Source organism: Moschus berezovskii, chromosome 22, assembly GCF_049115385.1.
Source record: "Moschus berezovskii isolate FMDL1 chromosome 22, NW_MosBer_1.0, whole genome shotgun sequence".
NCBI lineage: Eukaryota > Metazoa > Chordata > Mammalia > Artiodactyla > Moschidae > Moschus > Moschus berezovskii.
In genome coordinates, this window is record NC_142481.1 from 58,200,226 (window position 1) to 58,214,537 (window position 14,312).

The 14,312-nt window shown below is 46.0% G+C and overlaps 1 protein-coding gene across 2 annotated transcripts in view; it reads right to left on the reverse strand.

The window, feature by feature from the left end:
- WWOX (WW domain containing oxidoreductase) overlaps positions 1–14,312 on the reverse strand; it is a 958,567-nt gene that overhangs the window by 368,999 nt on the left and 575,256 nt on the right. The window contains exon 9 of one of the 2 annotated variants that reach the window (XM_055413076.2): positions 2,105–4,519. The exons of the other annotated variant lie outside the window; for it this stretch is intronic. Coding sequence (XP_055269051.2) covers positions 4,301–4,519 — 219 coding nt within the window. The 3' untranslated portion in view covers positions 2,105–4,300. Of the gene's footprint in view, positions 1–2,104; positions 4,520–14,312 lie in introns of those variants that run through there. 2 annotated transcript variants of the gene reach the window in all.

Below are 14,312 nucleotides of genomic sequence, written 5' to 3' on the forward strand. Positions count from 1 at the left end.
ACCTGGAAGCAGCGGGAGAGAGAGCCCTTTGGTACTGGATTAAATCCCTGGGGCTCCTGCAACACTGATGGGAGAATGCAAAGAAAACAAGGCGCCCGAGTGCAAATGAAGGAAGGTGGGAGCGGTGGCCAGGGCACCAGGGAAGTCAGGATGGGGGGCGGGCTTTAGCGACCATCTGAAAACCAAGAATGGACGTCACCTCCTGTGGACCTGCCAGGGAAACCAATCGTGTCAACTACAATAAAAACATTTTCATTCAAAAGATGATTTTTCTTCCCTTCCTAGAATATTGTGTGGATTTGTGTAGATCCTTGTTGGCTTTGCTTTGGTTCCCATCCCCCACCCCCCGGCCCCACCAACACCTGATGTGTAAAAACATTCTGCCGAGACTTCCATTTCACATAAAGGATGCATGGTCTAAAGCACACCGTCCAGGAGAAGTAAGTATGCATTTTCCTCTCCGCCTTGAGACAGCCTCTGAGACGGGAATGGGGAAAGGCTCCTTCTGTGTGAGGAACACCACACATCCTAAGTGCTCCATGGTGTCCGGAGGGCATTAGCTGCAGTCAGTACGAAGCCTGTGACCCGCGAGGCCATAACACCCCCCACAGTAATTCATCGGATCCTGAGAGTTCTCCTAAGCACGTTTAGATCAGATGCGTGACATTTCCCCCTAACGGTGGCATTGGCTAACAGCCTAACGGAATTGAGACGGCTCCACCACGCCACACAACCGACCCATGTGTGTTCCAGCTGAGTGGCCTATGGGGGAGGTTGACGGCTCGACACAGAAGAGAAGTTTAGGAGTCAGGGCCACACACAAGGGCGCTGGGAGAACGAGGCCCTCTCAGCCTCAGTGGGCTCCTCTTTGAAGTAGAGAAATTATTGTGTTAGTTGCTCGGTCATGTCCAACTCTTAGTGACCCCAGGAGAAATTATTAATTTCTCCTGGCATTTGTGATGTGGAAAGTGGAAACTTGTTTTCAAGCATTATTGAACTGATTGATAAATAAATTAATAAATTAAATACATTTAAATAAATTAATTTAAAATAAATTATTTCCTTCTCCAAGAGAAATTATTAGTGACCACTGAAATTTTCCCTGGGTCAGGAAGATCCCCTGGAGAAGGAAATGGCAGCCCACTCCAGTACTCTTGCCTGGAAAATCCCATGGATGGAGGAGCCTGGTGGGCTACAGCCCGTGGGGTCACAAAGAGTTGGACATGACTGAGCAACTTCACTTTCACTTTACTTAGGTCTGCTGGGAGGATGACATGGGATACACGGCTCCATGCCAGAAATGAGAGCTTGCTAGCTTGTTGGAAGCTCACGTTTATATCAAGGATTCACGGGGGAGGATATCTGCTTCCCACATCTACGGATCAACGTCAGCCTCCTTCCCCTGCTGGGTGCTGACTCTTCCAGCAGAACACCTTTCAGGACACCAAGGATTCACAGACACCTGTGCCTTTAGTAACCACTGACTAAAGTAGTAATGATCAAATGCTGCTTATCAATTCAATAATGCTTGAAAACAAGTTTCCACTTTCCACATTACAACAGCTTTCTCCCACATCTGAAAACTATTTGTACCTACATGCAAGATTTGACTCCCCATAGAATACAACACTGGTGACATCTATGGATTTGAAGCAGCCTTAGAGTAATTCCTGGATGCCAAGAGCATCCACAGTCCAGGGAGATGAATCACTGCTCTCGAGGAGGACCACAGGTTTGGGGTCTTCACGAGTGTCTAAGAAGAAAGAGATTAAGAGAGGCAAGCAGAGGGGACGATCCCGAGGCTGAATTCCATGGGTGCTAAAAAAAAAAAAAAATACCTGTGGGGGAATTGCTGTAGGGAGTCCAAGCTGGTTGGGCCCAGGCTCTAGAAAGTTCCCCAAATGGGAGAAGGCAGTACCTTTTGATGACACGGACACGACTGAGCAACTTCACTTTCACTTTTCACTTTCACACATTGGAGAAGGAAATGGCAACCCACTCCAGTGTTCTTGCCTGGAGAATCCCAGGGACGGGGGAGCCTGGTGGGCTTCCGTCTATGGGGTCATACAGAGTCAGACACGACTGAAGTGACTAGCAGCAGCAGCAGCAGCAGCAGGACTCTGGGAGAAGATGGAGCATTTGAGCTGACTGATTTTAATCCTGGAATGAATACAGGAAGAAAAACAATGGAGAGCAGGCTCCTAGAGCAGTGCTGTCCACTGAACCTTCTGCCGACATGTGGGTGTGAGTTGTCTGACTCTCTGTGACCCCATGGACAGTAGTCTGCCAGTTTCCTCTGTCCATGGGATTCTCCAGGCAAGAACACTGGAGTGGGGAAGCCATTCCCTTCTCTGGGGGATCTTTCCAACCCAGGGACTGAACCCAGCTCTCCTGCATTGCAGGCAGGTTCTTTACCATCTGAGCCACCAGGGAAGCCCCAGATGGAAATATTCTATCTTATATCCATACTGCCCAATATGGTCACCGCATTGAGCACTTGAAATGTGGCCAGTGCAACTGATGGAGTGACTTTTAAATTCTTTATACAATTTCATTCATTTAAATAACTACAGGTGGCTCGTGGCTACTGCAGTTATAAAGTTTGTTTGGGACCTGTTTGAGGAGATCCTGATTGTATGAGAGGGAAGCTCTCTTTCAGAAAATAGGTTAAAGGCTGTTATGTTAAGAGCTGGCATTCTGCAACCTAAGGAGATATGTCTTACCAGAAGGCATAAAATGCTTCAAGGTAAAACTGAGTTGCCCTACTCCGTGGCACTCTGCTCTGGCCGCACTGGAATCGCGTCTTCGCCCCTGTTACTAATTAGAAACAGTGTGGAAACAGAAACATGTAAAATAAACCTGAGCCCTGAATGTTGACGCTGTCATTTTTTTTACATGGCCTCATGATTCAACGATTAATGGGCCTTAAAACAATCATAAAGCATCAAGGTCCCTGCTCAAGCTTAGAAGAACAGGAATAGTTTTACTTCTGCTCCAGTCTTCTTGCTTTAAATTCATGGGGTGTCATCGAGCTTTGTAAACACTTTTAACTATCTTGACATTGTCGTATGAGATGCTGTTAATCTGTTTCCTCCCTGACCTTCGCCGGCCAGCGGCAGGTTGCAACTCGGTGGAAAATTCATGGAAACGGCCAGGATGTACTCAGTGACACCGATGAGGACACAATAAACCTAAATAATGGCTAAAGTGCGCAGATTCCGATCCAGTAAACTAACGCACCCAAGTTTTACTGAGTGTCCAGTTTGCACGCGGCACTCGGAGAACACTCGCATGTGTATTTTATTTGCACAGTCGTCAGCACGAAGGCATGGGGCCAGCACTGCTGCTCCCACTTCACAGATGAGCACACTAAGGCCCACTCATGCGGTGAGCGACACGGGGCAGGCGCAGGATTCAAAACCAAGCTTTCTGACCCCCAGATAGCACTCTGGCCAGTGAACTGCTTCAGGACATTAGCCTTTGCCCATAATCTGCAGCGGGCTGTATTTTCCTAAAGAGGGCGCAGCATGATTTCCACCCTGTCTTCCAAGATCCCTGCCCCAACTGCCCCAGCAAGAGGTGGAATCTATTTCCTCTTCCTATAAACCTAGCAAGGCTTTGGTGACTTCCTGGACAAACAGAAATGCAGAAAAACCAACCTATGTGACTTCCGTGGCTAGGGCATAAAAGGCAACACAGAGGCAGCTTGGCTCTCTCTTGGGATCCTGATCACGGAACCCTGACGTCATATTGTGAGGAAGCACAGGCTACACAGAACCATGTGTGGGTGTTCCAGTCAACATTCTGGAACACCCCTGCCCAGGGATTCATGGGGGAATCAGAGGGTCCCAGCCCCCAGCTTTCAAGGTGCCCAGCCGATGCCAACTGGAGCAAGGTATTCCTCCCATGCTAATTTGCTTCAGTGGTGTCCGATTGTTTGTGACCCCAAACCTGCCGAAACCACAGACTCCTGAACAACATAAATGTTGTCATTTTAAACTGCAGCATTTTGGTGTGGCTTGTTATAATTATTGGAACGTGGTCAAACTTCAATGAAACTCTACAGATAGGCAAATGGATGAATTCCCTCAGCAAAGACATCTGATGGTGAGATGATGAGTTCCCATGAAAGAAAGTCTAGGAGGAAAAGGATAAAGATCTGGAAGTCTTATTATATACCCAGGAATTAAATGGAACATTTGGAAAAAGAAAAGACAGGATGCCTAATGAACACATTGTAAAGCTTAGATTTATGGGACTGTAAGTTTATTGCTATGACTGCAAAGATCTATCCAGACTCTCAAATGACTTTGGACTGATCTCTTAGTTGGGCTCGGAAAAACTTCTTGGTTTCAGTGAATCTTCCACTTCTTTCCCTTGGCGGCTTCAAGACAGCACAGGCGAGAGATGAGCTGCATGTTGCTGGAACGCTGGAGAAGGGGTCCAATGAGGCAGGAGAGCAGCCCGTTACTTCTGCATGCACAGATCCTGACATAGCCCCTGACACTTTGGGGAGGGACTGAAAGAAAACCGGAAATCTACAGTTAAAAGGGGTTGTCAAATCGTGATGGTGATTTCCACTGGACACTCACACATTTCGCCAAAATGAGAGGTTGTTTGTGTCTTCGCGGTGAAAAACCTGGACTCCAACGTGGAACTTACCACTTTCTGCACACCCTTGAGGTGGCCCCTGTCTGTGCCATCTTGTGATCCACCAGCCAGAAATGCTGGTGAACTAAGCAGCACTTAGCGTTGCGTATTACCTCCGATACATTCTTCCTTTCTGAATGAAGACTCCTTTCTCTATCTCAAACACTTTGCAGTCTGTGTTCTGCATTTTGATGTGCCGACAGCAATTCTCTTAACTTCATTTATATGACCATACACACACATACCTTTTTAGTTTCAAAATGTGCTGCCAGCATCAAGAGAAAGAGACACTCCTCACGAGCTTCCCAAATGCAGATGGAAACCATCCCTAGGTTAGGGAGTGATATTTAAATCTTTTAGGAGCTGTGACTTTTGAAAAAATTCATATTAATTGGGTTGCTTTTAAAACCTGTAGTACTGCTGCGGTAACATCCTTAGAATCACAAAACGCCTAAGGTATAAACAGGGTGTATTTTTTTTCCTCCATTTTTTATTGATGGCTGTGAATTTTCTATGCACACCTGTACTATCAAGGTAACTTTTGCTATAAACAGCATTTTAAAATTATCACATAAAAAACTATCAAGCACTAAATTAGAAAAAAACAGAAATTTGAAAATGATAGTTAAATTTATGAAGCAATTCTGCTACACTCAAAGGCTCATTGCTTGACATGTTAAAAAAAAAAAAAAGTCGAGCTGTGGGGGAAGGCCTGGGAATGAATTTGTCTCCAGTGGGAGAAGTGCAATCCACACCAGGCTGCAAATGAGAGCCACGCACAGCACACACGCGCCTCGCGTGTGCACTTGTTTGCATGACTAATGGAGACAATATTAAAAGTCTTTTCTCATCATTTCAATTCTTTCATTTTTTATTTTTTTCTATTTGGCTGAGTGCCTTTTTTTTTTTTTTTTTTTGCTACCTCTAAGAGCTGTTAATTTTGCTCGCTGCCGAGCAAAAGTCAAAGTCAGAGTCTAAACAGCTTGTAATGAGTTTTCAATGGCCCATCTCAGTGAAATTGAGGGCAAAGACCAGCCAGCTCAGGCAGTGTCAGCCCTGGGGATTTACTGGCGAGGGCGAGCTGTGTCGGGGAAGCCGCACAGAGGAGGGACTTGAGCTCCTAGGCTCTGCAAGAGGCCCCGGCCCCGACCGAAAAGGGGCGGCCGCGGACCTGCCGGCCGCCAGCTGCCCCTGCCGCGGGGTCTCGCCTGCTTGGGACGTGAAGGAGCGAGGGCTGTCTTGTGCGAGGAGTCTCCACCTCACGGTGGTGAGGTCACCCCTCTCCGTCTCTGCATCTGGTCCACAAAGAAGGAGATGCTACACTGTCGCTCAGGAAACACACACACTCACACACCTGTCTCTATCTGCTGATGGCGATTTAGGCAAAAGGAGGCAGCATTCAATTTCGAGTTCTCTTATTTATTCAATTCTGTTTAAGTTTCCCTGTGGCCCCCATTTTCAATAGATCCTTTCTGATTTTACTTCCAGGAAAACCCTTTAGAATCCTGTAATGCTTTTCTGCATGAATGCAAAATCTCCATATAAAACAGAATTCTGCATGAGCCTGACAAATAAATTCTGTGCTTTTGACAGTGGAGATCAATTTTGACAACAGCTTCTTTGGCCAAGAGAAAGGCACTACAAAGTCATTAAACTTAACATGCTGGAGCAAGGTGGTGGCTTGAAGGAGGGTGGCACCTTAGTTCTGCATGGCCACACACTTTTATTTAAGGAGGAATCCATGGGATTTGTGTAAAAGGGCTGATGCACCCTGTGAAGGGAATAAATTAGGACTGTTGGATCCTCCAAGAAAATTTTTCCCAGTATTTAATATTAAAAAACTAAATGCCAGCAGCCACAGTATGAGGCACCAGGATTCTCTGGCAGGTCTGGTGGTAAAAGTCAAGTAATCCCTTTCCTCACTCATTCATTGCTCCATCCATTCATTTATTGGTTCCATACATCACTATACTCCCAAATATTTAAATAGGTTGGTGCTGAGAACACAGTTATGGACTAGGTTGGGGGTAGGGCGAGGAAGAGGAACTGTATGGTCTCCATTCTCAAGCTAAATTACACTCTAGCAGCAAAGAAAGACCCAGACTAATGCAGTGGGTTTCCAAAGCCTTCCACAGATCACTAACTTCTGGTTTATTTAAACAGCCATGTTTTCCCAGCATTCACCTGGTTCCCTTCCATTCACAGAACTTATCCTCCCTCTCTGTACTATATCCTGCCACATCCCGCAGCATCACTGGGAATATTAACATACACTAAAGTCCATTCTAAAGGAGATCAGTCCTGGGTGTTCATTGGAGGGACTGATGCTGAAGCTGAAACTCCAATACTTTGGCCACGTCATGCGATGAGTTGACTCACTGGAAAAGACTCTGATGCTGGGAAGGATTGGGGGCGGGAGGAGAAGGGGACGACAGAGAATGAGATGGCTGGATGGCATCACCGACTCTGTGGACATGAGTTTGAGTGAACTCCGGGAGTTGGTGATGGACAGGGAGGTCTGGCGTGCTGTGATTCATGCGGTCACAAAGAGTCGGACACGACTAAGCGACTGAACTGAACTGAACTGAAAGGACTTACACAGCGCCTGCATGACAGGATGCTGCATGTATTCAATGAACTCAGCCCCTCTAAACCCTGACCCCCACGCTCCTGCCAGACCCGCTGCTTTTTGTGCATAATGTGAAAGTGTCAGTCACGCAGTTGTGTCCAACTCTTTGGGACCCGTGGACTGCAGCCTGCAGGCTCCTCTGTCCATGGGATTTCCCAGGCAAGAACACTGGAGTGGGTTTGCCCTTCCCTCCTCCAGGGGATCCTCCCAACCCAGGGTTTGAACCCGGGTCTCCCACATTGCAGGCAGATTCTTCACCGTCTGAGCCATAACGTACTTGTATACTGAAAAAGCGTGTCTGGTCTAAGACTGAGAACCGCTCAGCGGCACACTCTGGGTCATTGTCACCGCGGCAACGCTGCTGAGCAACAAGGACGGTGAGGAGTGAGTGGCCGCAGAGGCCTTCTGCGAGCCCGGCTCTGTGGCGGCCCCGTACACGCACCATCTCATTCAGTTCTCACTGAACCTACTAGTCAGGCACGATTTTTCACCCGTTTTGCTGATAAAAGGTTGACAGAGGTTAAGTGATTTTTTTTTTACCCCAAATCACAAAACCAGTGCCTTTCAGATCAGGGGAATCTGACTTCAAAACATACAGGAACGCAAAACCTTGTTTAGACCATAAATCCTGGGCAGCTTTAATCTTTTCAGTGAAAACTGAAATGTCCCTCTGTCTGAAAGTGAGATGAGATTGATCCAGACACACTAAGGCTGGGGGGGGGGGGGGGAAGGGGGCGGGGCTGAGGGCTTGTGCCCGTGTTCATAAGAGGTCTGCACCCCAAACTCACCACCCACTTTAAAACTGCAGGGAACTGTGATCAGAAATAGGCTGAAAGGGCAGAATCGGCACCTGGGAAGGGAAAGCTCAAGAACTCCCCCTCCTCCAGTGAAAACCCAGGTTCCCTGCCAATTTCAGCTGCGTTCAAATGCTGGTAAATCTCCTCACAAGAAGTGTTTTTTAAAAATGAGAAAGAAAGAGAAAAGCATATACAACTGCCCAGAAAATGGTAGCATGGGAGAAATCAACTGTCACTTGGGGCAAAATTTCCGCTGACAATTTTTGTATTTTACAAAACTGCCCTTAGAGAGCTTGCTGCCTTGAGGTTTATATTAGGGAACACCTCGCTGCAATGTTCTAAATGATCAGACTGATTGTTCAAGAAGAAAACAAAAAGTCAAGTGAGGGCAGGGAAGGGAAAAAAAATAATGTCATCTTTGGAGAACTTTGCTATGAGTGTAACAAATCTGATCTAGACTTGATACATGGACCTTAGCCAACAAAGCTTTTGTGCTTTTGAATAACTCCCCCATTCTCAAAAGTGACCTGAAATCAGGAGAATTCCCACGTGAACCCCACCCCAAATGTCTACAGTGGAATCTTGGCTGTCTCTGACTTGTCCTCTGATTACCAGCATATGTTGCAAAACATTTACCACAGGAAGCAAATGACAGATCCTATGACAGTCTCTGAATGGTGATGTATGTCACAGTCCAGTTCTGATTATATGTGCCTAACTGGTCTGCATTCCTCCAGTTTCTCAGGAGAAGGAAGAAGCTGAGAGTAACAGCCTCTTCCAGGGGTGATTTTCACACAGTGTCTAGAGGTTATTACGGAATCAGAATCTGCTCCATCACTCCATCTGGTCATCGCTTTCCAAGTAACATCTCAGAGCAACACATCTGTCTTTCTCCTGAAAGCGCATGGCCTGTGTTGAATGGAAAGCCTGACCCTTCCGTGCAATTCCTCGGAAATACCCTGACTGAAAAGCCCGACTTCTTCCTTTGCTACGGAACAGTGAACATTTATACAATCATTAAAATCGCATCTACAGCCATATTTTTTCTCCTTCTCAGTTTTAATACATTTTTATAATTGCATTGAAGATATTCTAACCCTGTTTTTAGTGCAAAGATAAAATTTATGAACCGTGGCAAACGTATCATGTCAGAGCCAAAACGAAGGAGAACAATGTGCATGGTGAAACCCAAGTGTTGGTTCCTTTCTGCCACCTTAATGGGGAGGAGAAGAAAAGACTTTATCTGAACTCCAATGCCTGAAATCCAGACGTGGGGAGAGGTTCCCAACTCCTGGTCCAAAGCTGGGATGCACTTCAAGGAAATGCATTCATTCACACAAAAATTCTTCTTGAGTTACGCTTGGAGCTGGAACTGTGACTGACATGTATTTTCAATTCCTCTGTCAGGTGTGATTCTGTCGACACAACCAAAGGCATATCACTAGATTTATTCTCTCAATGAGTCATCCACTTCTCCTGTTCTCTTCTTCCCATTTCCTTTAATGTGCGTGTCTGGAGAATGTAAAGAGACGGAGCAGAATGGGGCAGCAGAGAGACCCGCGAGAACGCACTAGACCACTCGGGGCTCAGGGTTCCGTTGGGCCAACTGGGAGCTGGGTGACCTTGAACCGTTTCCTTCATCTCCCTGGGCTTGTGCTCCCCTCACCTACATAAAGAAGGATTTGGAGTGGATTTATGAGCTCTACAGTGAGATGTCACAAAGAGATTATCTAAAATAATACAAAACACCTCCAGCTTTCAAGACTGTATCACTGGTGAGAAAATCATGTTTAAAAGAAAATCTACCAGGCTGAAGAGTTCTAACAAATTCAGCAACCACATGTGTGGGAATGTGTGTTTGCAAACCCAGATGGATACCAGGAAATAAAAAAAAAAAAAAAGGTTTTTGTAAGCATTCACCCTGGGGTTTTCATTCCTCCTGGTAGAGGGTACCCTGGCCATGAACTCTCCGCTTAAAAAAAAAAAAAAAGAGCCAGAGAGAAGACTCACTCCAGATGAACTTTTCTGCGCTGCTTCCCTTTTTCTTTAGAAACAGACTTTTCCGTATTTTCTAACTTTACCTAATAGCCTTGAAGAAGACACCAACGTGGGGGGCCATGATGAAGTGGAGGTAATGTAGACAATTTAAAAACCCTTATTGTGACAGAACAGACTGGCGAGGTGGGGGCCACACAAGCCCGCGTAAATGAAATGCACCCACTGGAGGAGCGTTTTGCACACAGTGTCATTTACGGCCCCTGAATTAATAGACCAGGAAAGACATCAGCGGCCCCAACAAAACGCCGTAAAACCATTGGCAGCGAGTGGTGTCTCAAACTTTAATTCCCCTGGGGAGAAAAGGACACTGCCTAATCTGTATTCAGTCCTGACATTGGCCACATCTGATATGGAACATTAGCTTCTAAGCCTCTCAATAGACTAGTGTCCTTCAGTTTATATTACTTTATGTTAATAGTAGAAAAATTACACACAACATCATTTATCATTGTTATACTCTGCTGTACATCCCATAGCTTATTTTAATATATTTATTTACCCCTGAGACGGTGAGAAATTAAAAATATATATGTATCGAGAAAAACCTATAGAGAGAATCACTGTAAATCTCTTTAAGAAACAAAGTGACAAACAAACTGCTCACCCCCCCCCAAAAAAAGAGAAAAACCTCCCTTGGTGGGGGAAAATATATGGCTAAGCTTGGGGATGATAAGGTGCTTTCTGCCTAAGGACGCAAGTACAGGCTGTACAGTAATTCCAGGGCACGACTACCTAACAGAAAGGGGCATATTATGATAATATACCTTTTGTTCCCTTATCTCTCCAGTTTTGTTTTGTTTTTCTTTCACTTGTTGATTACGTCCTTGGGTCCCTCTCATACTGTTATTAGCTTTTTTTTGACATTTGACCTCTAGCCAGAGAAAGGCAAGATTTTTTCCCCCCTGCTTTGAAAAGCTGTGTCAATCTGAACCTGACGTGCTCTCTCTGACCCAGATTCCACAAGCACCCGGCAGAACCTCCGTTTGGATTTAAAATGGCAACGGTGTCCTTGCCTTCGGTGGCTTAACTTCCGCAAAGTGGTTTTGCCGGACGTTACAGACAATGCCGTGGGGTTACAGGAGTGCCAGGCTTGCTGTTACCGTGTTTGGGTTCCAGATTAAGCTCCATCCATCTTTTCTTATGGAATGTGGGCAAGTCACCCATCTCTCTGGACCTCAGTTTCCTCAGAAAGGAGAGAAGTCTAGACTTAAAAAAACCAAGATTCCCTCAAAGAGTCAGGGATTTGGGGGTGGGTGGCGGGGAGGTGCTGGCAACTTTTCTATGACACTATTTGCTCTTCATCCCTGGCTCATGAAGCCAGACAGATGTTTCCAGTTTTCAGATGAGCCAGTAGGAGCTCAGGAATACTGACTTAGGGGATCCTAGGATGGAGCAGCAGGATCAAGAGTGAGCAGGGGGCACGCTGAGCACTCTCACTGGGCTGATCACCTCTACCAACACAGCCATCACCATGCACCCACTTCAGGGATTTGGAGAGACGAGTGTGACCTTGTGGCTGTCAGGGCCTCCTCTTTATACCTGATTTTTATTTTTTTTGCACACTGACAGTGAAGAACAAAAATGCACACTGAGTAATGCGTGGCTATACAACATATTCTTCTAATTTTGTCTTCCTCTTCAGGTGGGGAGGGTCTGTTTTGAGACAACTGCTTCCTTTCGGCCGGCACTCCTGGTTATAAGAAACTTCCATGGATTATGTCGAGTCATTCTCACCCAACACCATCCATGGGCAGGTACAATTTCTCCAATCCTAGTGATAAGTAAATTTAAGACAGAGATACTCACTGAGTAGCCCAAGCTCACCCAGCAAAGGACGGCTGAATGGCCGAGCAGGGAACTGAAAGCACAATTCTGGCCCCCAGCCCAGGCAGGGCTCTTTCTGATACCTTGAAATGATACTAATAAGCAGATATATTTGTGACGAAGATGGACAATAATTTATTTTTTTCCATAAGGCAAAAAAAAAAAGGTGTCATTTATACAAGGCTGTGCAATTTAAAAGCAATATAGTAAGTAATCAACACTAGAGAGCCAGGCAGAGGCAACAATCAGTATGCAAAAACATTTCTCTTGTCTCTCAAAGGCATTTTGGACTACATTTCCCAGCCTGCCGTGCAGTTGGTGACCACATGACTGGGTTCTGGCTAATGGAAAGAAGGTAGACGTGATCTCACTGCTTCTAGGCTTGGCCCACTAAAAACCTCCTAGGAGCCTTGTTCTTTGCCATCCTTTTCCTAAAATCTGGATTTTGAGGATCTATCAGAGAATTTGGAGGCTATATGGTCAGACCACACCCAAATGTCAAAGTCTGGGTCCCTGAATCACCATGTGGGATGCCAGCTGCTGCATGTCTATACTGACTGCTGTGTGAACAAGAAATCAACTTCAGTTCAGAGAACTAGTTGTTGAAGCAGTTAGCCAATCCCAATTAAAGAAGAAGGTTCCAGAAAAGATGCAAAGAGTGTTCCTCAACTGATAGCCCTGGATCGGGAAGATCCCCTGGAGGAGGAAATGGCAACACACTCCAGTATTCTTCCCTGGGTGAAATCCCATGGACAGAGGAGCCTGGCAGGATACAGTCCATGGGGTTGCAAAGAGTCGGACATGACTGAGCATGCACACAACACAAGACCTTCAGAGCCATTCCATCGCCAGCCTCAAGTTTTCACCATCCACTCTTTGAGCAAGCACCAGTAGGCACTGTCTTGGAGGCTCTTGGATCCTGAAGGTTTAAACATTCATAACAGGTTCTTTGTCTTAGCGTAGACATCACCTGCTTTTCTTTTTCATCAACTGTCTTTCATTTTACTCACTTACTTGAGCCTCACGTTTTTGCATTCATTTGACAATAACAAGGATGATGATGATGATAATGATAGTAATAGCCAGCATTTATTGGGCACTTACTGTATGCCAGCCACTAAACTAGATACTTCATACACCGTGCTTCACTCTATCCTCAAATATGTTAAACAGATGTCACTACAGTCCTTATTTTACAGATAAGAAAATAGAGGTTTAGAAACATAAAGGTCCTGCCCACTAGACTATATCTGCAGGGCCTGGTGCAATGCAGGTTGTGTACTCATGGAATAAAAGAATGACCACTCAAGATCATGTCTGGAAATTAACGTTCATTGGCAGTGAGGCAGTGGTATTCTCAGATGGTATTTTTCCAGAAATCTGCGAGGAAAATTATATTTCCAATTCTTTTTTAGATTCAGGAAGTCCAAGAAGTGTCCTAAATTCCCAAGTTTGATGTCTAAGTCCTTGTAAGCACTCACTCCATCAAGACCCATTTTGGAGAAAACTCTGTTGCAGTCCAAGAGTGGCCCTTGGAATTGAAGGCTTCCATTCCCCATCTGTACTCAGCCACAGAGTGGCACAGAGCCAGCTTTTGGGGCCAGATTACTGGACTTAAGACCCTCTACCTGAGGTCATTGGTGAGTTAACTAAGCGCTGTGCTTCAGGGCCCTTGTAGACAGAGACTCTCTGTGAGGTGTGAATGACACACTGTCTGGAAAGCACTCAGCATGCTCTCCGGCATCTTTCAAGCACGCTGCAAATTCAGGCTCCTCTCACCATCATCAGCAGCATCACCGCTGCCTTCACCACCATCGGCACCATCATTCAAAGAGCATTCTCCTTAACCAGCAACACATAAAGCAGGTTGACTGAAGAAACAGCCAGTCTGAAGACATCAACTCCTATTATTTACAGATTTCTCAAAATGCTTATATGATGACGATGAATTAAATGATGAGCCACGGGGATGTGCAATGTGCCAGGCGAAGAGTTAATACACAAAAGGAAAGTCGTGTCTTTGTCACTGACTCGGCCAAGGGCAGACAGGTTCCAGCAGCCACAGGTGACAGACAGTCAGATGCCTTCATCCTGCACCTTCTGCAGCAGACAGATCCTGCCTGGGGTCGCTGCCTGAAGACAGGGGTCTGCACTCCCCCTGGCCAGAGTGGCACTGCGATACTAGTGCTGGTGCAAACATTGAGTGTGTTAGCAGTGACAGCGGCAGCAGCAAGGATCGCAGCAGCTGTTCAGTACTAAGGGCTTGCTACGGGGCAGGCGCTGTGCCGGCCTCATGAAGACCTCATTTCCCCAGGTCTCCCAGTAACCTTAAGAGGTGGAAAGGAAAGTGCAAG